Here is a 27,170-nt window from a genome sequence, read left to right on the forward strand (position 1 = left end):
GATGAAGTAAGTTCTAAAATGAAAGTACACAAGTAAATTAACGAATTCAATTAGTAAATCTTGTATTAAATACGAGAATTCTTAACGCTGTTAAACTTTTAAAGATACTATCTTTTTATGTGAAAATACGGGGAACTCCTTATTCATATTTTAGTTTCGTACAATATTTATTTACTTTTAATTCGATGAAGTAAGTTCTAAAATGAAAGTGCACAAGTAAATTCTGCAAGTAAATTAACGAATTCAATTAGTAAATCTTGTATGACAAACGAAAATTCTTAAGGATGTTAAATTTTCAAATGTACTATCTTTTTATGTGAAAATACAGGGAACTCCGTATTCATATTTTAGTTTCGTACAATATTTATTTACTTTTAATTCGATGAAGTAAGTTCTAAAATGAAAGTGCACAAGTAAATTCTACACATAAATTAACGAATTCAATTAGTCAATCTTGTATGACATACGGGAATTTTTAATGCTGTTAAACTTTTAAAGATACTATCTTTTTATGTGAAAGTAAAGTGAAGAAGTAAATTATACATGCATCATGATGTAAAATAAAGGATTTCGAAAAGTAAGTTTTAAAACAAAATGTAAGAGGATGGATAAAAATTAAACTGCTTCTTAGCACAATACATAACTAGCCGCTTTTGCGACCAGCTTGATCACCTTCCAAAATTATCTCATACAACATATAAACTTTAATGATCACCAAGCCGAATAATGCACAGCACAACTGTGTTTAAATATTCTAATTATCTCTGCCTCCATTCCTTACGTAATTAGTTTTAGACAATATATTAACCCAATTTTTTTCTCAGTCTCGCTGTCTAGTTATTACCTCTAGCTTGAGGAAGTGCTTTGATTTCAATTTTACTTATTTTCAAGAGGTCCCCGGATATTGTCAAAGTTCTTTATGTATTGTATTTTAGTAATAATTTTAAATCTGTCCGGCAACTATTAAATCACACAAACTACACAGTAAGTATGAGTTCGGGACATATCAGCATAGCCGACAGCAGAAATATTAACCCTTTGCAGTCGTATGTCTTACTCTCAACCACCAATGCTTTTTTACCGTTCCAGTCGTATGTCTGCTCCCAGCCGCCACATCTAAGATCTTAGCCACAGCTTAATGGCAGACTACATAGATTGCGGCACTGTGAAGATGTAAAGAGTAAAGATTGTTCTGTGTCTTCAAACAAAAATGAAAGGCCGAAGACGGCACTGTGAAGATGTAAAGATTGTTCTGTATGTTAAAACAAAAATGAAAGGTGGAAGATGGCACTGTGAAGATGTAAAAACTGTTCTGTGTGTTCAAACAAAAATGAAAGGCGGAAGACGGCACTGTGAAGATGTAAAGACTGTTCTGTGTGTTCAAACAAAAATTAAAGGCCGAAGACGGCACTGTGAAGATGTAAAGATTGTTCTGTATGTTCAAACAAAAATGAAAGGCGGAAGACGCACTGTGAAGATGTAAAGATTGTTCTGTATGTTCAAACAAAAATGAAAGGCGGAAGACTGCATTGTGAAGATGTGAAGAATAAAGATTGTTCTGTATGTTCAAACAAAACTTAAAGGCGGAAGATGGTACTGTAAAGATGTGAAGATTGTTCTGTGTGTTCAAACAAAAATTAAAGGCCGACGAAGGCACTGTGAAGATGTAAAGATTGTTCTGTATGTTCAAACAAAAATGAAAGGCGGAAGACGCCAAACTAATTGTTTTTGCGGCACTTGTTTTCGAAAACCAGGGCTTCATATTGAAATACATACAGGGCTTCATATATACAGGGCTTTGGAAGATACCTCACGAGGGAGAACTGTAAAATATAATTTTTTCATGAAATTAAAACATATCATTGTGTTACATACATCTAAAGTTTAAAAAAGAATTAATAAATTTTATTTTTCCTGTTCGTTCAACGAAAATTAATTCCGACCAGCATGACACCCATGNAGTGTTCTGTGTGTTCAAACAAAAATGAAAGGCGGAGTACGGCACTGTGAAGATTTAAAGATTGTTCTGTATGTTCAAACAAAAATGAAAGGCGGAAGACGGCATTCTGTAGATGTAAAGAGTAAAGATTGTTCTGTGTGTTCAAACAAAAATGAAAGGCGGAAGACGGCACTGTGAAGATGTAAAAAGTAAAGAATGTTCTGTGTGTTCAAACAAAAATGAAAGGCGGAAGACGGCGCTGTGAAGATGTAAAGATTGTTCTGTATGTTCAAACAAAAATGAAAGGTGGAAGACGGTACTGTGAAGATGTAAAGATTGTTCTGCATGTTCAAACAAAAATGAAAGGCCAAACTAATTATTTTTGTGGCACTTGTTTTTGAAAACCAGGGCTTCATATTGAAGACTGCTTTGGAAGATACCACACGAGGGAGAACTGTAAAATATAATTTTTTCATGAAATTAAAACATATCATTGTGTTACATACATCTAAAGTTTAAAAAAGAATTAATAAATTTTATTTTTCCTGTTCGTTCAACGAAAATTAATTCCGACCAGCATGACACCCATGTATAAACTTAGTATGACCGCAAAGGGTTAAAGTTATTTCTAACTCTGCCGTGAGATAAGATGGAAATTGCTACGCGACCTACTGTACTGCTTCATCACACATCTCTCTAGCCATAATTTGAGTATCGTACATGCTATTGCTCGAATATATAATATTATATGATGTTGTTCGAAAAATGCAAACTCGGTCACCAATAATTGGTATGGCAGTATGCGGTACCTTTTATGTTTAAAATTTCTACAGCTATCTTAAAAAGGTTAAAAAATGAATCTAAATAATTACTTCGTAACTAAATTTTTATTTCTGAAAAAAATATAAATAATTCTAAACAAAAATTAGCATATAACTAACTACTCAACACTATTTAATTTATTATTTAAGAATACCGAACAAAATGAATATTAATTTGAGTGTTGTCAATAAATAAATGCCCAAGTTTATGATGCCACATAAGAGAAATATATTAGGGGGACCGGAAAGTAATATCGTTTCGGCTCGTTAAATATTCGTTAGCTTTGAAAGACAATTTATTTTTCACGATTCATTTTCAATCCGGCATTGAAAGGCTGTTGCTAACGATATTGAATACATTATTGATTGAAAATAAATTCTTGATAACAAATATCAAATGTACCGAAACGACATTACTTTCCGGTCCCCCTATCGCTCATGGGCTGTAATAGCGGCACAACTCAAAAAATCAAGTTTTGAGATAAGTGGGTTTAAAGTTTTCATTGCTAATCAAAATGCATAAGAAATGCTTTAGTTTGCTTAATCGAAGATTACCTTCAAATTGAATAATGAGTCGTGCTAGTATTGCCTCTGAAAGAATGTGTATTTTCATATTTACACCTGTTCTTAGTCCAAAACGCGCGTTTTTTCAGTTGTGCCACTATTGCAGCCCATGAGCGATATAGAGATTATCTAGTGCCCTGAATAATTCACTAACTATACGAACTCTCAATCGCAACCCTTTACATTGTTTTATGTACTATATCAGAAAATGTTTCACTAATTTCTCTTAATTCACTAATTTACCATTACTGAGGCAACTTGCAAATAATATTTCTCATAAAACGAGTAATCAGTAAACTCACATTTTTTCTGAATACGCAGATTCTTTGAATCCTTATTCTATTTGAAGAATAAACCGGAACACTGCTTTCAAAGATTTGCTTTTATTTCCGAAGATTATATTTTAAATCATTTAAATAATATTTCGACGAAATGAAAATGGCATGTCTTTTCAGAATATAGCCTTGAATGCACCCAATCTAGACTCAAAATCAGAAGTGGCGTTCAATAACTTCCTTCGATAAGGAATCTGATCAGTCAAGCGAAGATTCGACTATTCTAATGTCTATACACTGTTATTTATTTATTTACTTACTACTTACTGCTGTCTGCTGTTGTTGCATGAAATTAGTCCTATCCTTTTAAAATTAAGTGAATTTCGATGTTTGTGAGGAAAAAAACTCATAATTGTTTTTAGAAATTAGGATTTAATACTTGCTCAGTCGCCCAAGAGATAAACTAATACAAAGCACATTAAAAATATTTTTTTTTGGGTACCATGCATTCGATTTCACTTAAATGTTGGATTCAGACATTTAAAAGTACGTTTTTTTTTTAAAAAAATTATAAAAATTTGCATATTAATTCAGAAGTTTTTTTAATTCTTGGAGTACAAAAATCGTTTCCTATTTGATTGATAATGAAATTTGAAAAAAATACTTTGATTTTAAAAAGATTGATTAGTTATATTTTGCATCATTGGCAAATGTTGGTACTCTAAGCTATTTTACATATAATACTTAAGGGTTTTTAATGATTAAACCAGTATTATTTATAAATAATCTTCATTTTTTAAAAGTCATAGTAAGCCTTATCTTGAAACTGGAGACCTATTAAAAAATTTAATGTAATTAACATAACATGATGAAACAATCAGTCATATTATTCTTCTAAAAAAATCTAGTGTTCATTTTTTTTGCTAGATCGACTTAACATGATTTTTAGATGGTCTGTCGCCAAGAAAAGTAAAAAAGCCACAGTTTAAGTGATTTAAACTTGAGGCAAAGCTATAATTTTAAACTACAAATGCTATTTTGCCGAAAAGAATTATTTGGGCTTTAGAACGGCGATATAACTCAAATATTTTAAAAGTAATTCAGCTTTTTGAACATCACCAATTTGGAGACATTTTTCCAGTTCATTATCAAAATCACTGCCTTATTATCAAAATTTTAAAATTTTTCATGAGCCCAGATAATCTAGCATTGGAGTAAGTTTTTAAATATTAAAAAATTAAACCACAATCGTTTTTCATTTTCTCAAAACTGGCTGTCCTCCAGATTGACGTTTTGCGCCATTGACAGAATAAGCATACAAAGATTACTGGCTAAAGCAGTGGTTCCTGAACTTTTTTGTCTCGTACACCCCTTGCCATATTTTTCGGTTTTGGATAGACACCTTATTTACCTGATATTGATTTTTTTGTAGATTCATCATTATGTTCATCAAATGTATTTTTGACAGCTGGTTTAGTACTACTCACTGGGAAAGATTAGAATTTCTAACTGTAGTGAAGTGTAGTGGGAAAAACTTAAGAAAAAACACATGTTAATTTTATACATTTATTAATAAAATCCAAACTAATTTACCTCGGAAAAATACTTTTTATTACAAAATAAAACCTTACACGTAGAGAAAATAGAAACGTACGCGGGCGGAGCTGCAGGCAACTGCTAGTTTATGATAATTAAGTTTCATATATCAGAAAATAATCCTAATAACTTAAATTTTAATAAANGAAAATGGCATGTCTTTTCAGAATATAGCCTTGAATGCACCCAATCTAGACTCAAAATCAGAAGTGGCGTTCAATAACTTCCTTCGATAAGGAATCTGATCAGTCAAGCGAAGATTCGACTATTCTAATGTCTATACACTGTTATTTATTTATTTACTTACTACTTACTGCTGTCTGCTGTTGTTGCATGAAATTAGTCCTATCCTTTTAAAATTAAGTGAATTTCGATGTTTGTGAGGAAAAAAACTCATAATTGTTTTTAGAAATTAGGATTTAATACTTGCTCAGTCGCCCAAGAGATAAACTAATACAAAGCGCATTAAAAATATTTTTTTTTGGGTACCATGCAGTCGATTTCACTTAAATGTTGGATTTAGACATTTAAAAGTTAATTTTTAAAAAAAAAAAATTACTGGGAAAGATTAGAATTTCTAACTGTAGTGAAGTGTAGTGGGAAAAACTTAAGAAAAAACACATGTTAATTTTATACATTTATTAATAAAATCCAAACTAATTTACCGCGGAAAAATACTTTTTATTACAAAATAAAACCTTACACGCAGAGAAAATAAAAACGTACGCGGGCGGAGCTGCAGGCAACTGCTAGTTTATGATAATTAAGTTTCATATATCAGAAAATAATCCTAATAACTTAAACTTTAATAAAATGTTTACTTCATAGCTGCTTTCATAAATTATGTAGAATTTAGATAGATATATATCTTTATATTATAAAGTAGTATGAAGTAAGTAAATAGGTACTATCAGTGTATGTTGGTTATTCCATTCATGAAATGCCAAAATTAAAGTCACGATCTGCTTATATGAGATCCACTATCGTTGACCCCCATTTTCATTCCACATGACATGGACCCCTTGCTGGTTGTCATCGACCCCTGGGGGTCAATATAGACCACTTTGGGAATCACTGGGCTAAAGATATGCTTAACTCTGCCTAACAGTCATGAGCAACTGTTGCAAAAATACCAGCAGTTATAATAATACCATCTCTTGCAAAAAAAAGCATCCTTTTATGTGACTGCAGAGCTTTCGAAAAAGAACCTGGGTAGTCCAACATCGGGCCATTATTTTACTTAACTCCAGGGATTCATATTACAATTCTTTGATATCATTTCTCTTAAATATCATTACTTAATCCGACCTCCTCATGTCAGCTTTATAAGATTGATAGTTGGAGTCTCTTAACCCCTAGAGAAGTAACTGGAGAAACGTAAATAACGAAGTAATGGATTACGTTGGAATCAGTGGCTCAGATGGAAGTTAATGGCACCAACGACTGAAAAAGAAATTAAGACATCTGACCTTGGCCTACGACGGGTCATACGGTCACAAGTTTGTGTATGAGCTTTAATTATGTCTGTCTCATATAAAGATGATCATTTCTCGGGTTAAGTGTAGTTAAACGACCCGATGCGACGATATTTTATTGGAAGGAAGGCAAACTGTGAAAGAAATACGAATTCATCTTGTTTTTAAGATGTTTTTATTGATTGTTATTCAGTCGCTTTAACTGAAATTAAAATGCGGTATTGAAAGAAAACACGAAAATTTTTGTGTAATTTCGTCGTTCCGATTTTCAGGTCGGAATATCTTTGGACAATTAGCATAGGAATTATGGAAACTATTCTTAGAGGCAGTAGTGAGCAATTTTTAAACATCTTTTTCTTCGAAACTGTTGGAACGATTTTTTTTTCCTAGAACTCTTTAAAGTTTTATAAATTTAGCAAATTAATTGATTAAACAATATCAAGAAATTGAATAAATAATATCACGAAATTTAAGCGGTAAGATTTTAATTAAAAACTTCATTACTTTCAAACATATGCAAATTGAAAATAAAAGAAGACATGCTACAGGAGCTCAAAAACAGGCTTGCAAAACGTAAATAAGAAGAAACAAAAATGAGTTGAAATATAAAACGTATAGTTTTTACAAAGTTTACGTTTTATATTTCAAATCACTTTTGCTTCTCCTCATTCGCGTCTGGCAAGTCTTGAAAATGGACACCTGTTTTTGAGCGCTTGAAACATGTTGACTGTTATTTCCAAGTTGCATATTTTTAAAGTGAATGAAGTTTTTGATTAAGTGATATTGCAATTGCAGTCTTAGAAATTCTTGAAATTCAAAACTATTTTAAAAGTGCTATTAAAACGTCTGTTTTTTTTTTTTTTTTGTTAAAATGTAGAAATATGTGCGGAAAGAAAACAAATATAGTAGGCTTTTGAAAATCGAGTCAGTAGTTTCTGAGAAAAAGTGCAACAAAAAAAAGGAAGACTCATGTTAAGGTGCGAAGATTTATTTTATAATTTAAAATTATCTTAATGAAATTACCATCTTCTCTAACTTCTAAGGGCGTTTTATTATTTTAACACATAATTTAAATTAAGATACGTAATCGGACATTGATCAGACGAAAAGTATTAAATGAATAATGTTTGCAATTTTGTGAAGTATAAATTAAGCCTTACAAACCCTCTGAATTCCAGTTTTTTTTTTTACCTGGAAAATATTTCAAAAAAGCTTTGCATTGTAATGTCATACTCTCAAATAATATATCCTTTTTTAATATATTTGACAAAAGTGATTAGGAGGGAAAAAAAACTTTTATTACACAGATATTTCAGGAAAAACCTTTTTCCTTTCAAGTGATTTCAAATATTTCCTGTTGTAAATAATTCTTCACTGACATTAAGAGCATCTTTGGCAAATTCTTTCTGTTTTTTTTGCAAAACAATAGAGTATTTATCCTGTATGCTTGATTTAACGCTATCTACTGTTCCATTTACTCAGCAAATTCTTTCACGAAAACGCAATTGCACACTTGTGTTTCAATATTCATGCTGGTTACAAATAGTTCGTTAGATTCTATTTTGCTTCATACATTTTAACGTCCTTAGAGATGCTTTTTGCATAATTTTTGTTGTTTTTGAAACCTTTTTAAGGTCGTTTTCCAAAGGCTCTGTCGTCATATGAAATGATGCTTTTTTGCGAATATTATGCTATTTCATAAGTTTGCAACAATAAGTCATGACTGTTAGGACAAGTTTAGCCTATCTGAAACTTGCACTATCGATGTTTATTCTTAAAAACGACGCAAAAAGTCAATATGGAAAAAAGTCACAGTTTTGAGGATATGAAAAGCGTTTGTGGTCCAACTATTTTTACTAAGCGTTTGTGGTCTGGGAAGTCAGAAAAAAATTTGCAAAAACTCAAAGTAAGGCAGTGGTTTTGATAATTTTCATCTAGGTGGAAAATTTTCTCATGTTTGGAGACTTTTAAACAAGTTTAATAACTCTTTAAATATTTAAGTTATTTGTTCGTTCGAAGGCCCAGATAATTCTTCTCGGCAATAATGAATATATATATATATGGGCAATTCTACAAATAAACGCCTATAAGGCGGCCGAAAAAAAATTTTTTTTTTGGGGGGGCACGCTATTTCTATATGACTTTTCTTCTTTTTTGCATCCTAAAAAGCAAGAAAAAATCGTGAACATGAAATTTTTTCTTTGACATACTTTAAATGACAAAATGTCAATTTTAAATTTTTCCCGATTTTTTTCAGATAAATCTGAGACATTTATTCAGATAAAACGATTTTTACATAAATATAATATTATTATAATGTCTCTCTGAAATGTATTTATAGAGATTTCATACTGTAAGATTACATTTTAGTATAAAAAACAAAAATAAAAAAATTTAATCAAAGTTCGTAAATTGAAAAAATCGGGAAAAAATTAAAATTGGTATTTTGTCATTTAAAGTATGTCACAAAGAAAAAATTTCATGTTTAATATTTTTTCTTGCTTTTTTAGGGTGTAAAAAAGAAGAAAATTCATGTAGAAATAGCGTGCCCCCCCNTATATATTAAAATAATCGTTTTGCTTCAAGTGTCAAGGCACTTAAACTGTGGCTTTTTTTTTACTTTCCTTGGCGTCAAGAGCTTCGAAGAACCAAATTAAAGCTTGTGTTTTGTTATAGAAAAGAAAAACAATAAACGCACATCCTTCTATTTACACAAACATGAAGTGGAAAACAATGCCTTTGACCTCTTGATGCGACACCGGTGTCCCTTTTTATACATATATGTATATTTCTTGAGGCTCTATTTGCTAGCAAATATATAATTTGGTATTTTTTAACTATAGAAAAACAGTCTAATAGCTACTAAAAAAATTACTTTAGACTTATGGATTTTAAATTTTGTATTCCAAAATTAAAATTTAAAATCTAAAAGAAAGATTATTTTAAATTTTTTTTTTATTAATAATCAAAAATTCATTAATAATCGATTTATAATATGAAATTAATTAATAATCAAAGAAATTTCAATGATGAATCTTTAAGATCTAAATAACTGCAAATAAGTACAAATTTGAAAGTTTTTTGTTTAGGAGTGAGCCGTTTTGGAAGATTTTACTTTTAACGCAGAAAAAGACACCAGTGTTTCATGCTCTATTTCATAACCATAAATTTATTAAAATATTAAATATTTTTCACTTATTTTTACTCAAATTAACACAAAATAATAAAAGAAGAATAAAAAATGTTTCATAAATATTATTCAACGTTTAATAAATATATTCAAAAATATTATATATATCACAAAGAAACCTTTCAATTTCTTTCTTGTATATGTTTATCACAATGCCCAAGCTTTTATTATTATTCAAATTTAACTTAATCTTCGTTTAGATTTATTCCTGGAGAACTCATATGTCTCAATCCTATGATTTCTTCACCCAAATATGACCTAACCATCATTCAAATATATTAAAAATTTAGGACTTGTAAGTTTTCATCATATAATTCAGCGACGCATTAGTAGAAAGGGGAATCTTTAGTGGCGAGTCGCAGTATTTTATACAAAAATTAATATCAACTGATGCTTTAAGAAACACACACACAAAAAAAAATTTCCATGTCAAACACTTTAAGGAAGAAAAGTAAATTAAAGTTTTCAATTCTATTGTTTTGTTTATCAATCTTATTACTTATAGATTATTCTCGTTGTTAGTTATTTAATTATGTTTAATAACTGTCAAGTCTCTTAACTGATTATGAAAACAATTGATGAGCAAAATTATAACTTCCTATAAACTTTAAAAAAAAATTTTTGAAATAATTTTTAAAAAATTGATTCACTGTTTCTTTAAACTTAAAATTAACCTCTCTTACTTTTTCATGGTCTTGTTGACTATGAATACAATTGTGACAAATAATTTATGTACTTCAAGACTAGAAGTAATTTCCTGTAAAATTTTATTACTTTGTTCTATGTTTTAAATCTCCGTTGAATTTTGTTTCAATCTTTATAAAAAGCAGTTACCTATTTTATAAATTACTGACCCATTTAATCGCTTATTTAGATGGGTGATTTGATAACTCAGATTTATAGGACATACTAAAAACAGTAACTTACTGTTAAAATTCTAATCTTTTTAGTAACTTTAAATTAACCACTCCTTTTTTTTTTCTTAAATCCTGAAAACTACTTTTTTCCGGTTAGTATTTCAAGACGTGAAGTAATTTCTTGTTACATTTTACCGTTTTGTTTAAATTTCAACGGGATACATACACGTTTATATTATCATGAACAATTTTAATGCGTTCCATTAAACGAAATTTTAACACTATCATGGAAGCTGTGGACTAAGTCTGTTGGCAATTATTTCGGTTTCGTAAGTTTACCAAGTGGGTGGTAATAGTCATTTTGCTTAATAAACATTCAACTCAAACTTCTTCAAGAGGCCGATAAGACAATTTTCAATGTGTACTCTTGTACTGTTTAATGTGGGTCATTTTCACATCGATTCGGAATTCGATTTGGTGTCTGTTTTATTCCCAATCGGACGATTTCATTCGAACAATCGGACGTTCTAAATATTCGATCACTTGCCTCGTTCGTCCATCCGTCTCGTCTGGTTCACCAAGAAGAGGGTCAAGAGTCAAGAGCTATTTCATTGTCTTCATTTTGGATGGTTTGAAAAGGTAAATCTTTTGGATTGGCTTCTTTGGAATTGAGTTTGCAGAGAGAAGTTGCTTGAATCCAGTCATTTCAAATGAGATTGTTTTACCAGATTTCATAGTATAAAATAGTGTTGTTACTGTTATTTTTTTCCTTTTTCCAGTTATTTGACGACAATGGGGATTGTGGAAGGGTACTTAATAACTGTACTTCAATGGTTTCTGTTTCTTCTCTGTGTTAATCCTGCTCAAATTGTATTTAGAAATTGCAACCGATTTTTTTCCCCTTTATTATTGACTTTTATGCATGAATTTTTACAGCTGATTTTAAACAAAATTATATTAGTATTTGACTATAATTTTAACTCGCATTATAACTGAAAATATTTCAATAGCTCTTTTCATATAAAATGAACGTTTCTGTTATCAAATGACGGTTTTTTTTAAAAAAAAAAATTTAACTGTTATAGTTGTATTTGCTGTTATGCGCTATTGTTAGGTTTCGTCCATCTCTGAATATAGGGAAAAATTAGGAAATTATAGCTACTGGTCAGGGGCCAGTTGTAGCACTTTTTACTGTGTCCACTCTTCCAAAAAGTTAAAATTTTAAACAATTAAAAAAAACTGTTGATAATAATAATGTCAAACATTTCCTTTGAAGCATTGCTCAAAATATGGTAAAGTCCATTTATAAGAGGAAGAAAGATTTCAAGAAACAGGCTTGAAATAAGTAAATTTTCTGAATATCCTATCATGGTTTTAATACCATATTTATTAAATAATTAACAAAATGCACCGGGAATATTTTCGACTAGAAAAGTTGATATCTGGTGGCGACTGGCAGAACATTTTTATTATAATTAGTCACCTTGTGGCCGCCGTAAATTTGATCCTATATCTCTATCTAACCCTCTCTATGCTATTAATAAAAATCGTGCAAAATTTTAATATTTAGATGAGCTATATTTTTTTTCAAAATAAAAAGCTATTGTGATCTATTTTTTTCATTAACTTTAAAGTTTTGCAGATATATTTGTCGTAGACTAATTACAGAATTTGTTTCCTTGCTAAGTTCCGACATTAGTTAGGCTTATTGCAAGAAACCTTGTGGGCGCATTCCGAATTGTCGTTGGCAGTTTATAAAGAGCCAGATTTTCAAATTAGCCAACGACATATACACCAGATAGAGCGTTCACCCCTCATGAAGTGAACCAGGTTCGAATTCCAGCTGTGACTGGTTGATATGAATTTCATTCCCGGCTCTCTCGATCATAGTGCTGACAAAATTTATCCTCGGTGATAGACGGATCGTGGGTTAGAATCCCCTTTCCGTCAGGCTAACTATGGGAGGCTTTATTGGTTTCTTTCACAATGTAACGCGAATGCAGGTTAGTTCCATAAAAAGTCCTCCATGAAGGCTAGTTTGCCCCAAAGCTTGATCTAGCAATTCCCTTGTTTTCTGGGTTGGGTTCAAAATACAAGGCTACTGAGTTGAACATTGCTGGTCATAAACTTAGAGTTGGGTCGGCTGTTCAACTGTTATGGAATAAAATAAACTAGGCTCAATAGAACGCATTTCAAAGAATGAAAGAAAGCAAAACAATAATAAAAAATATTAATTAGCTACTTATTAAATAAAAAAAATAGCGCATTTTTTTCATGTAGGGAGTATAATCTTTTTTCCATCTAAAGGAGATCGTTAATAACCCTTTTCTTTTTAATTTAACGTAATTTTATTTTTGTTGTGAATTACTTTTTTATATTATGAATTTTTTAATAACACTCACATTATATTACACCAAGTTTTTTATTCATTTAAAATCTAAACGAAGTTGCGTGGCTCTCTTCTGTAAACAAACACTTGTTATTAAACCAAACTGAAACCTCTTATTCTAAATATGAGTGTATATTTCATAAAAGGTTTTTTTTATTTTTTAAATGAACAGAAACTGTAGTAGATCACGCAAGATAATCTGACATGTAACCGTTTTAACATTAAGTTATGCGTGCCATTTTATTCTTTCGGTTTCTTTTCCCTCAGCGTCACATGGTTGTATTTCATCAGAACATTAAGTAAAGGATAATACGAGGGCATTTTAAGATAATTGAATACACCGCTTATTTTAGTTCTCGAGAGCTTTCTCACTTATGATGATTGTAACTTAAATGATACATTGTGGCCATAAACAGTTCAATTTATAAAAGAAATTATTACACACAACAGACTTTGTTTCGTATCGTAAATAACACATTTACCATACAAATAAATTATTCTTTATGTTTCTTTCTTTAGACAATCCTTACTAATTTTTTAATTTAAAATCGGTTTGATAATGTATTAAAAATCTTTTCAATCTCTTAGAATAAATTTTGCGCTTGTTTTTGTCGTTAGTAGATATGCCATGATCAAATGCTTAGCTGGCAAGGCAATGATTTTTCTGTTTGCCAATTACAGCGATTATTGAGCCATGGTAGCTCGGGTGATAGAAAGCTCATAGCTCAATGATTTGATTCATGTTCAAAAAATCCTCCCGTTGGCTGGGCGAAACGAATTCTGCTCCCGGCTCGCACCGACCACAGTACAGACGTAAAATATTTTCAGTGGTTACGGATCATGGGTAAGAATCCCTTGCCGTCGTGGTTTTCCTCTCCATGTAATGGAAATGCGGGTAAGTTCAACCAGAAAGTTTTCCACAAAAAATCCTCCTCGAAGGTAAAATTTCTCCCAATGCATGATCCACGAGTTCCCTTGTCTTCTGGATAGGGTTCAAACTTACAAGATTACGGAGTTGAACATTAGTAGTCATAAACCCATAATTGGGTCGGCTGTTCAACGACTGTTATAAAATAAAATAGTCCATATAAAAAAGTCACAGTTAGGGGAAAATGAAAAGCTTTTATAATTGAATTTTATATTTGAAAAAACACTCCATTACCTTGGCTCATAAAAATTTAAAAAAGGTTAAAATTATTCGTCGATTTTAATGATTTCCATTTGGGTAAAGAAATCTGACTGAATTGACTATTTTTATAACTTTTAAAATATACCAGGAGGCTCCACCCTCTGCTTTCTCCCCTCTTCGACCCCCCAGTAGTATTTTCCACAAAAACATTTTTGTTTTCAAAATATATAACTATTGTAGCTTTGTGTAAGATAATTTTGTTAATGCATTAATCGTAATACATTAATAATCGTTATACGTAATGTTACTTGCAGAAACATAATACCACCAACATGTAATCATCATGTATATAATTTATTCATTTGTATTGGTAGTTAAAATCATTTCTAGTTAGATTTTTAATTCATTTTTCGATTTATGAATTTAAGTTTTTACTATAACTTAAAACATAAAATCTTCCAGAAAATCGAAAAGATTTGGTAGCTACGCATGTGGTCCAACATCATACGCACGAAAGTCGGTTCTTAAGCCCAGCTTATAACTCTTGGTAGATGATATATAACATCTGTTCTCAAGTGGTACCCTAGGTTTCGGCAGAGGAGTTAAATGGGTTCCGAGAGTTATGACATTTGTTTTAACCAGTAACCTTTTGAAACCTTTAATAGTTCATTGATTCAATCAGTAATCCATTATTATTTTCATTTTTCGGTTGCCTTTATGAAATAATTTAAAGCAAAATGGCATTAAAGAAAAAAAGCCTTCAACTCTGTAGCCTTGTAATTTCGAATCCGATCCAGAAGACAAGGAAATTTCTAGATCAAGTATTGTGAGAAATTAGTCTTCACGGAGGGCTTTAATGGAACTAACCCGCATTTGCGTTACATGGAGACGAAAACCTCCCACGGTTAGTCTGACGGCAAGGGGACTCTAACCCATGATCCGTCCACCACTGAGGATACTTTACGTTAGCACTGTGGTTGGTGCGAGCTGGGTGAGGAATTCGTATCAACCAGCTATCGCTGCAATGCGAATCCGGGTCACCAGGCAACCGCTCTATCTCCTGCGCCATCATTGCTATATTATTCTTACTAATAAGTGTTTGTGTAAAATTGTAAGTGTAAAAAAAAGTGTAAGTGTCATGAAGTCATTTTTTCGTAAATACGTTCGCAATTGTCTTTATTTACTTTATCACTATGTAGTTGGGATTCCAACGATAGAATGTTAATTATTTAGGGTTCCATTGACAAAAAAAGAATATTGAAAACCGCTGATCTATATAATTTAAATTAGATTTGTGTCTAGTTTAAGGTACTTAAACTGTTACCTCTCGCCTAGATAAAGAGCTTCGGAAAATTTCTTTCGCTTCGCAAATATAATATGCAAAGCTATTCCTTGAACATCGAAGGTTATGAAAACATCGTTTTGCTTAGAAACCAATTAACTCTTTAATGTGCCATCTAAACAAGATATGTAGCAATCCAATCCACTTATTAAGCTTATTACTGCTTAAAAGGCCACGCATCTTCAGTTGTTTGATGTCTCAATTGAATGGTCAAACGGAAAGTATATACAAGATAATAAGGCCAAATCATTCGCGCGCTGGACATTAACCGATGCGTGTTAAACCGTTTGCACACTCTATTTACCATTTTCACTCAGGTTACGGTTTCTTACACATTTTTTCTCTTTTCCTCGTCCAACTCTCGTTTATCCGATGGCTCGTCTTTGAAGTCACTTTGACGGGCATGGTAATTAACGGATTGTGTCCAGCCCGAAAGTGTGACGCCTACAATGTGCGGCATGGGCAGAAGCGCTTGCCGAAATCATCCACCGGGAAAAACAATTTGCACCTCAGGTACAGTGTGCTTTTTAATTAAAGTCAATCTAGCTTCTAATTTTTTTCTTCTTCTTTTGTTCTGGACCTTAAGCAGCTTCAATGCTGGAACTAGATTATTTGATATCCGTAATAGGAAAAAAGCAGTATTTTTTCAATGGAAATATTTCCTGTTTTGAGCATGTTTCAAGGAAATTAAGTTTTTTTTTTTCCATCTGTAATTAGTTTGTATCTCATTAATCTGTGAATATTTTATTGCGTGTGCAGTCATTGTTTCATGTTACTCAGTTTTTAGGAAATTTAGTATTTTATTTTTCGGTCATCTGTAATTACTTTTATCTTATTGATCTAAATATAGTAGAACCCCGATTTTAAGTTTTCCTTCGAACTAGCGTTAAAAAACGCACGAAGCGGAATAACGTAAAAAAGGGGTAAAGAAAATATAAGTATATTTTTTTAATAATTGGCACTTTTTCGAGATGAACTGCTAGAAAATATGCGTAATAATTAAAAGTTTTCTGTTTTTAGATACAGTTAAAATCATATTCCTTTCAATGCTTATTATTGTTTGCAAATTTGCTTTATGGGTTGCATTCGCAAATGATTCAGAGTTTTTATGCTTATTATGATATCAGTTGTGGGTACATCCTCCGATATTTTTTGCTTATCTTCAGCTCTTTCATCGTTATCAGGCATTAAAGCCGATTTTTTATTTTTTATAGCCGTCGTTGAACAGCCTACCCAATTTTTGGGTTTACGACTGCTAATGTTAAACTCCGTAGCCTTGTTATTTTGAACCCAATCCGGAAGACAAGGGAACTCCTAGATCAAGTATAGAGAAAAATCTTGCTTTCGTGGGGGACTTTTTGGTGGAACTAACCCGCATTTACGTTACATGGAGAGGAAAGACCACGAGAACCTGCCACGGTTAGCCTGACGGCAAGGGAACTCTAACCCATGTTCCGTCTACCACTGAGGATATTTCACGTCAGCACTGTGTGCGGAATTCGTATCAATCAACTATTGCTGGGATTCGAACCCGGTTCACCTCATTGAAAGGCGAACGCTCTATCCTCTAAACCACCACGGCTTTTAAACCACTATGTCTTCCTTGGCATTTCTAACTTCCTATTAGCATAAAAAATAGATAAAACAAAAAGAACATTGAAGGTAAATTTTTTTACTTGGAATAGCAGTTTTCTGCTCCGTCACACTTTCCCTAAACATAGAAAGTTAATCCTATTAAATCATGCGGCGTCATTAGCAGTAAAGTGTAACACAGTTTTACGCAAAAGCTATTTGTGGTGTTACATTAGGCGCAATTGCAGGCAAAAAACATTTTTTAGGAGGGAACAGCACTTTCTATTAATTTTGCATATAACTTAATTGAGGCATTATTATGGCATCAATTATCTCATTGCATACGTAAAGTTATTATCTGTTTCTTGCTATATAAAGCTAGATGTATAATTGCAAACAATTATTTGTTGGATTTTTTTCTTTAATTAAAGTATTATACGATGTAGGGGCTAAAAGAATAATGTTATAAATTCATTAACATCGAATATGCTTTAAAAACCTGTTTAACCATAAGTTTTAAGAAATTCAGAACTTCGTGGTATAAAATTTTTAAAAAGTTAACGGCCTTTATATTTATAATCAGCTTAATTCATTGTCAATATACAGCTTGTTTCTAAGTCCCAAATGATTTTCTTATTTCTTTCGGCCACCTTCTCAATCGTTTGCCTATTTATTTTATTCTTTTAGCCCCTGTATTTTTTTTTTAACCTTTTTTATTATATTTTTTCTTTTTATTTTATTATTATATTTTTTTTCGTTAAAAAAAGAAGAAAAAAAACAGTGACATACACACGTTAACTCAAAATCTACCCCACTTCTTCACGAGCTTAACGTCTTCGGGTGCATACGGGATAACAAAGTATTCCTTCCAAATTTTTTTTGTGGGTTTTTTTTGTTTTGTTTTTGTTCTTGCCTTTTCCCTTTTATTCTCGCTACAGACTTATTTTATGCCGCTGTTAAATTTTACTAACATTACTTAAGTTCGGCTGAGGTTCTACATTTGACATTATCCTATCTAAATGTATCGCTAACTGACGGTGTATTAACTTTCTTGTTAGCGGCCATTTTAGTAAGGATAGACACTTGTTTTATAATTGGAGCTTTAAGCTCAAGGGCAAGAGTAGAAATTGTGTTCGTATAAATTGATCTTTAGTAGTGTATATCCTTAAAAATTGGTAACTTGCAGAAGTATCTAAAGCAAAAGCGTTCAATATATTGATAAAATTTTTGGTGCAATTTTATCACTTAAATAGTAAAAAAAATATTTCTATTTGAGTGGTTTTATGAAGGGATTGTCTACATAAAAATATTTTTAGATTTATCCTCGTTGTTCAGAGTTTTTAATTAAAATAAAAATTTCTGAAATAGGTTAGAAATTAATTTCAATTAACTTTTTGGGCAGCTTTATGACATATTCTAATTATTTAGTCTAGCGGATTTGTTTTATGCTCAACGTGAAGAAATCACTATAAAAATATTTTACAACTAGTAGGCTGCGCTCCCTGCTCGCTAACGCTCCCCCAAGCTCGCCTCGCTCGCTACTAACTTAGGTGCATTGCAAATGCACAAAATTCTAAGAATTCAAACCAATCAACTTTTTTTTTTAAAAATTACATCTTTTTAGTGAATACTAAGTCATTAAAATAAATTTGAATTCAAATAAATAATATGTAATTCGTTAAATCTATTAGAAATGTGCTATAGTATAATTCGTAATATAAATCAAAAATCGTCAAATAAGAGACTTTACTTTTCAATTCATGATTACAAAGAAAAGTTAACATTTTCCAAGTATTTGTATGTTATAATTTCAAGAATAGGCTTGTTTTTAGATATTTGTATAGCATATAAATTCATAAAAAGCATTAAAAAATAACCAAAATTAGTGGTCCTTTACTGGGCAATTTTGTGCTCCTTCACTGGTAAGAGCTGTTCCTTCACTTGGGCTTCTTACTACTTGTTATTTGAACCTTTAAAACAATATTATGTAAGTTCTCTACAATTTTTTTACATAATTTGCAATTAGCAACAAATATGTTGACACGGTCATTTAACTAAAATCACGAATTTTGAAATTAATATGACTTTTTAAAAGACAAGCGAAGCTTAAGTGTTCCTTCACTGGTTAGTTTACCCTATATTAGATATGCAAAAAATGCTAAAAATTAAAATTTATCATTATTTTATGCAATAATTAAAAATAACTAATTTTGAGTTTAATTATTTCTAAACTACATATATTTCTAAGTACGTATCAAATTTTTTGCCATTATTTAATTTTCGTGTCTCAAGGGAATTAAAAGATGGGGAGAAATAACCACCTTGGGAGTGAAAGGGCATCAAAATAATCTTTTGTTGATATTTCGGTAGTTTCTATGTATCTTTTTTTTCTATTGCGATATTTTAACTGGATATAGCATTACGCTACTTGTGTCACCAGGATCTAGTTCTACTTGCTCTCTGAGCAATCATAATTGTTCGAAGGTTATTTAAATTAATTATGATTTTACTGTCTTGAACCTTCCTTAAATCTTACTATTTTGTATACAGTCCTTAAAGATGACACAATTCCTCCTTTTTTTTCTTCTCTGATAACTGAAACAGTATTTCTGGATCATGTTCTCAGCTGGAACTTCTCAACATGTAAGGCAGGTGCAAACGATCTTTTGTCACAAAGAGAAACGTTCAGTTTATTGGAGAGAAAGTTTGCAGATGGTCAGCCAACAGTCATAATTTACGCCAATATTTGAAAGGAAGTGAATGGGTATGTGAGAACTTAAAGCACACCGACAGTATTATTTTGTCCTATATTCAAAAGAACTACACAAACACGTTTCTTAATTTGGAGTGTTCGAAGTCTCCCTGCCGAAGTTTTGTTTACAGTTTCTAACTTTAGAAGGCCTTTAGGATAATCGAAACTGGCAATAAACTCCGTTGGAATGGAATGCACGTCACGTGACTTATTTTTCTACTGTAAAGAGAAAAAATGGAATTTATAGCACTAACGTAACAGACGTTTATTCACCGGCGTTTATGCAATATTATTTGTATTATTCAGGGGTGTGTTTAGAAGAAATTTGAGTTTGTGTATGGATCAGTAGCAAATTTTGTCGCAAAAACGGGTCCTTCACAATCAATTTTATCATAACATTTTTTAGATTGTAATTTAATGTTGTAGAAATTAAGAAAATGTAACTACAGTGCACTCCCGATTATCCGGGTTAATCACCGGGACAGGTCGCACGGACAATCGAAAAACACGGATAATCCGAAAACTCCTTTTATTAAAGAAAAATTCAATATCAGTACAAAAATTATAAAAATTACTGACATTTGCATGCATAACATCAAACTAGGAATTTTCCTTATTAAAAAATGGGTAGTGCGTCTTCGCCATATATCGATACACATATTTTACGAACCGCAGTAATGTCACCGTAATCAAATCCTCCCATATAATCTAATAAAGTTTCCACAGAGCAGCAGAATGAGAAATTGTATTTCATTCATTTACTTCATTTTCTGCATCAGTTACTATCATCACTATTTGATTTAACTACATAACGATGTCTTCATCAGTCAAATACTGGAAGCCAGGCTCACATGCATCACTTGGAAACCAATCTTCTAAATGTTCCTCATCAAGAATTTCGAAACCTTAGATTTCCTTTGCTTGTTCGAGAATACTGTTATCATATTTTTCTTGAACATCTGAAGAAGATTGTTCATCAAGCGGTATGATCTTTCTCCAAGATCGTGATAACGTAGACGAATTTAACTTTGACCAGGCTGCTGATATTCCATATACTGCAATCCAATAACGAATATTGCTTCCAAAAATTTGGTAGTGTTATAACTTCATGAATCAATTTTTTTTAATCTTGAAAATATTTCTCTTTATATTTTTTGTGTGACTCCGGAATGAGCACGGATAATCCGCAAACCGGATAATCCGCGCATGGATAATCGAGAGTGTACGTACTTGTACAAAGGGTTAGCAATTAAACACATTTCACTTGTACGCTTACTTGTCACGATTAGAATTTTTTTTAAATTTCAAGTGAATTTAAATTTAAAAAAAATACAATACAGGTTAAATGTGGTGTTCACAATTATGACGAACTATGCTATTTTATGACCAAAACAGCATACCTTCGTTTTATATCTTTTGTTGCTTCCAGGGACCATTGATGATTTATTTTATGGTCCTTCCGAGGCAAATTTTACTGGTTCCAACCCAACGGAACAACCTTTAATTTCGAGTCCTGTGCTGTTGCATTTTTTTTAGATATTTTTTTTTCAACATTTAAATCTAATTCTCACTACAGGGGGTCATATACAAATTGTAATTGTGTCAACAAAATATCATTTAATAATTGTATATAATCTTTTCCAGAAAACATGAAAACTCTCATTCCGATGTGCCTATCTTTGTCCGCTGTGGATTCGGCTGGTTGACATTCATCGCAGAAGTCCTTTTGGCTGGTTCTTTAGGACTTATACTCTTCTGGGTCTTCAACTACCATGGCGGAGTCGCATGGTCTGGGGATGGCAGCAAGCAAATGAACCTTCACTACGTCCTCATGATAGCTGGCTTTACTTTCATGAATGGACACGGTGAGTATCGAAGATTCCATTCATCCTAATTGTGCTGTAGTCTAATGAGATGTTTTATTGTCTTTAACATGTTTAAGTCCCCAAAGAGACTTATTTAATGTGACGGACTGTAATATTTCAATGGAGCTATATGTTTTACTATGTTGTTATGCTTACTATGCTATATGTTGGAGCTATATGTTTGTAATATATGTTTTTGTTACGCTCTTAAAATGTATAGCTAATGCTATACAGTATTATTGCATATACAGTACATGCAGTATTCTATCCTTTTTTATGCACAAAATGAATAGATATTACCATACATGACAATTGCATTTTTTTTCTCACCAACTGACCTCACATCGTTTAAAGAACGAATTCTGTTACCACGAATCGACGTCGAGTAAGCAATCATTTCTTGATGAAGTTATTATAAAAGAGTTATGCCTAAGTTATGTATGCGTCTGTTACAGATTGATTTTTTTAAAGTATTTTAGTGATTAAGTTTCGAATACATTTTAAAGTTAAGTCGTTTATTTATCTCACTTTAACTGGCATAGAATTGCGAATTTTTCACCTGGTAAAAAAAAATGTTTTTATGTGAATTTAAATATCTTTTTATTGTTTTAACACTTTCATAAATTTAATTACATATATTTGTTCTCGTATTATATCATTTTAAACTCCTTGCCAAAAATTAAAACAAAGTATAACCATTAGAGGTCGCTAATTAAAATTTAAGTTTGGGGGGGGGGAGTAAAGAATCTAGCAAATCATGATTGAGGAAGGTACGAAAAATCAAATTCCATTAGATTACCAGATCAGACTGATAAATGTTTCTAATAATGGCTTTTTAGCTGTTTTCTTCGGTAATCAAGCAGGTTTCGATGTTTTGACCGGGATTTTAAAATTATATTTTAATGGCGATCATTACGGTTACACCCTGTATATAATCTCAAGCTTGCACGATATTGAAACAAAATATTTGTGAATATTGGAGTTCGTATTAGTATTCTAAGATCATCCAAATTAAATCCAAATTCATCTCTTATAAGGCTAATAAAAATGCAATTGTGTCTTATAGTTAGCTAGAGTAGTAACAATTATTTTATTATTCGAAAATCGAACTAACTTTTTAAAGTGTTTGTTTTTTTTTAATATTAAATACTACATTTCACATTCAGTTTTTAAAAATAATCAAGCTATCAAAAACTTTAATTAACGTTTAATCATTTCACTTCGATACAAATTATAAACTGTTTGTTATGAATTATAATCTATGTTACATATGCTAGTTATATATGTATATTATAAATAACTCTGTTACAAATTATAAGCTGCTGTTACATCTGTTTTCAAAAATCAGAAAATGTTAAACATATTTATAATTCAGAACGATAAAACAATTTTCAAATTTAAACGGACTTTTAAAGTAAATGTTTCAAGGATTTGAATATTTCTCGTGCGGAAATTGAAATTATTTAAATGTTTTTGTTTTTTTTTAAACTTTGTAAACGGATGTCTTAAAAGTATCTGAAATTGCGTTGAATTGTGTTACGATTGTTAGTTTATGAATCGACTGTGTTATACAGTCGATTGCTTGTGGGCTTGAACTAGATTTCTACTTTTACGTATTCTTTTCTTTACCTATTCATTCAATTGAATTTGATTTGAGCCTTGACTAGCTTGAAATAAGACTTTATTAGTGGATGTTTAGATTCAAATTTCACTATTGCTGTTTCGGAAATGGAGCAGAAAATGGAATTTGACATTTTTTTTTAGTTCCTTATTTAGTTTGCTTTTTTTATAATCTATTCAATAATTATTCTTTAATGAACAAGCAAAAATTAGGCAGAAATGAGACAATAGGTTTTCTAAATAAATTTGATTTTCATCAATGCAAATGTTGCAATCAATATTGAAGGTTAATAAAAATTTCTTGTGAAGCCTTGGGCACATTTTTTTAAGAAGAAAAAATGAATCGTCATTTCTTATTATACACACGAAAATATTTTAAATGAGAAATATTTAGTCATTTTTTTTAAACTTAATTATGAAGTTTCTAGTATATGCTTTAACCCTTTGATGCAAAATTTCAATTAAATATATTTTCATACTTTTTTTCATTGTTTTGTATTACTTTAGGTCAGAATCGGTGAAAAATATTATATTTAGCATTTTAATAATTTATGGCTATGAAATACAGCATGAAATACCGGTGTCCTTTTTTTTTTATTAAAGATTAAATATTCCAAGCACGGCTCACTTCCAAATAATAATTTTTCAAATTTGAACTTATTAGCAATTATTTAGGTCTAAGCAAAACTGAAACATCTTTGAAATTTCTTTAATTTACAAAATCAATTGAATTTTTGAATAAGAATGAAAAATAATTCAAACTACTTTTTTTGGTTTTTATATTTTAGTATAAATATAACTCCGATAATCTTAACAGATAAACAAATAAGGATTTTGAGTACATCTTCTAATGAATAGATTTATGCATATATAAATAAAATCGCGTAGTTTTTATATTTTAAATCTCGGTTCTATTTATTTAGTCAAAAACTGGAGAATAGTTGGTTTAAAGGAAGAAAAAGAAGTTGTCTAACTGTAGAAAAGTTAACTGTCGGTAAAACGTTCTTTTAATACAATATGAATTTCTTACTCAAAACATTATACATTATAAACATTATGCTTTATAAATAGTTCCTACACTATGTAAATAAATTAAAATATAGTTAATATTTAAAATGAAGAAAACTGTAGCTCGCCCGTAAGCATTTTATTTTGGACATAACTAAAAATGCGTATTTGAGAAAATGGTCATCGTTCAAAAAGCATGTTTGAAAATATAAACATGGCTAACAGTGTGTAGTTGTGAAAATGGACAAAGCTAAAAATGCGGTGACTGCTCAAAATGCACCTTTTTAGTTTCAAAAAATAATCCTAAATTTTTACAACCAGAACAATATAATTTGGAATTTTTTTTTTATACGCGAAGGATTAGTTTTACCTAGCTAAGTCCAGTAATTCGAAATCAGGGTGGTTAAATCTAATACAAATTTAATTTCTCAGGTGATCTACAAAATCATTATCAGATTATTTACAAAATTAGAGTAAGTGAAAATCTTTTTTTTTCCAACAGCATTTTTTCGAACCTCGAAAAATCACTACCTAAAATGTCAAATAGCTTCTGGATCTGAAAACTTTTATGCCGTCACAATACGATGAGTTTCATTATAAATTTGCTCACGTAAAAAATGCATAAGTCAATTTCCCACGGGTCTCCCAAAACTATGAGGATAAAACTAAGACGAAAGTGAAACATAAAGTTGATATTTAAATAAATTTTTGACCATCATTACATACTATATTTTTGGAGATAATATGCGAATTCGTGTATATCAATGGAATATCATTAATATTCCATTGATATACTAATGCATAATGTATACTAATGTATATCATTGATATACATTGGTTTAACATTGATATACATTAGTATTCCATTGATATATATTAGTATTCCCATGGAATATGATAGTAATAAATTCAGAGTACCTTGGGAACCGTGTGAAAAAACGGTAGTATACCTATAAAATCAGTTTAAATTTTTTTTATTGTTTTAAAATGTTTTAAATACCTTATGCATTACGAAATTAGTACGATTCATTAGTTAATTCTCTTTTTTAAAAAAATAGTACGCAGAGAAGTTTTAAATACAGAATGAATTTTCTTAAATGCTCATAATGAGTTATGTCAATTTTAATTAAATACGCATTTTAAACTATGAACATTTCTTTTTAAACGCGCATTTTGATCTATGTCCAAAATTAAAAGCTACACTTTTTTAATTTTCCGAAATGAATTTTGTAAGTTTAATGTTAGTGAATATGTAAAATATTATGATACTTTTAGTTTATAAGGGTAGCCAAAGTCTAAAATTTAAAAAAAAAAAGGTGGTGGTATATGTTTTTTGAGGTTTTCGTAAATTTTATAGGCTTAAATTTCACGTCAATTTTAGGAATTCAGTTATTCAGTTTGCAAATATTTTTGATCGATAGTAATTAGTTGAAACATTTTATTTCCCCTATCTTTTTGTACCAGCTTTTAAATTTTTCTGGAATCTATCCTGCATGCATTCTTGACATTCTAGCAATCATCGAACTAATAAATACAATGAATTACTTCATTTAAAATGCATTCTTCACATTGTTTACTCGTGTAATGTTATCATGTGTTCACGATTATTATCATTAATAATTTTATTTCTTTTCATCATCATACGCAATTTACCAATTAAATGAAGAAATTAAATGGTATTTTTAAAAGCGATTTCGGCTATCCTCAATATCATAAAGTTCTTCGTGTTTTTTTTATGATTTCTGCTTTTTCATTTACTAAAACAGTAAATTGTATTAAATTGAACTTATCGATCCAATCCAAGGAATGGTTTGAAATGTTGTATTTTGTGCCATTGTTTTCTAAGACATAGCATTTCTTTTATACAGCCATGCTTGTGTATCGTTGTTTTCCCTGCTGCAAGAAGATCTACGGGAAGATAGTGCACGCTATCCTCTTCGTGATGTCCATAGCCTGCATTTGCATTGGAATGTACGCTGCCATCGATGCACACAATGATGGACTCAGACCTGTACACTTCTACAGCATGCACTCTTGGATTGGATTAGTTGCCTGTGGTCTTTTCGGATTACAGGTCAGTCTATGTGTTATTACTATAATTTTAAGTACTAATTAAAAGAACATGTTCTTGCATCTAAAATAAAACTATGTAAGGAAATAGTAGATTAATTTTTCTCTCTTTTTTTGAATTTGTTTGGTTGGTTGGTTGGTTGGTTGGTGTCTTATCCTCTATTGAATCATATTTCATGGTGTGCTTGAATAGTTTTTGTTATTTCTATGGCATTAAAAGAATACAAATCCTCTTCTGTGGGGTAGTTTAAGAGGTGAAGGCCTGCAGCGACTGCAGGGCAGTTAAAAACATGATATGGTGTCAGCTCCACATTAAGACAGTTGCCACAGTTTTGATATTTTCTAGTCCCATCTGTAGAAATTTTCATATTTTTATGATGTTTTGTTCTTAGTCTGATGAGAGTAGTGGCTGTCTTCCTATCGATGTCAAGATTAGGTATTTGATCGTGGGCTTTGATTTTTAAAGGGGTGAATAGTCTTTTTTTTATTTGAATTTGTTTAAAAGTACACTATACCGCGTGTGAAATTTGTCATCCGAAATTCTATTTCATCTTAATTGATAACACAACACTAGAGAGCAAATGTTCGGTTGCTGTGGGGAGAGTTATTATCGACCATGTCAACCTTCATCTATGAAAAGGTACCCCATCAGAGAATCGGGTTAACATGTGTTATATAGTAGGCAAGGGTGGCGAACCTTTATACA

At 30.9% G+C, this 27,170-nt stretch overlaps 1 protein-coding gene and 1 long non-coding RNA gene across 3 annotated transcripts in view; one reads left to right on the top strand and one right to left on the bottom strand.

Moving 5' to 3' along the window:
- LOC139426964 (uncharacterized) overlaps nucleotides 1-27,170 on the bottom strand; it is a 120,733-nt gene that overhangs the window by 67,248 nt on the left and 26,315 nt on the right. The gene's annotated exons all lie outside the window — the stretch shown is intronic.
- The window catches only part of LOC107453098 (no extended memory), a 92,511-nt gene that overhangs the window by 55,254 nt on the left and 10,087 nt on the right, over nucleotides 1-27,170 (top strand). For both annotated transcript variants that reach the window (XM_016069786.3, XM_016069787.3), the window contains exons 2-3: nucleotides 21,546-21,766; nucleotides 26,263-26,468. In XM_016069786.3, the coding sequence (XP_015925272.1) occupies nucleotides 21,546-21,766; nucleotides 26,263-26,468 (427 nt within the window). The remainder of the gene's footprint in view (nucleotides 1-21,545; nucleotides 21,767-26,262; nucleotides 26,469-27,170) is intronic.

This window comes from Parasteatoda tepidariorum, chromosome 10 (genome assembly GCF_043381705.1).
Source record: "Parasteatoda tepidariorum isolate YZ-2023 chromosome 10, CAS_Ptep_4.0, whole genome shotgun sequence".
Classification (NCBI taxonomy): domain Eukaryota; kingdom Metazoa; phylum Arthropoda; class Arachnida; order Araneae; family Theridiidae; genus Parasteatoda; species Parasteatoda tepidariorum.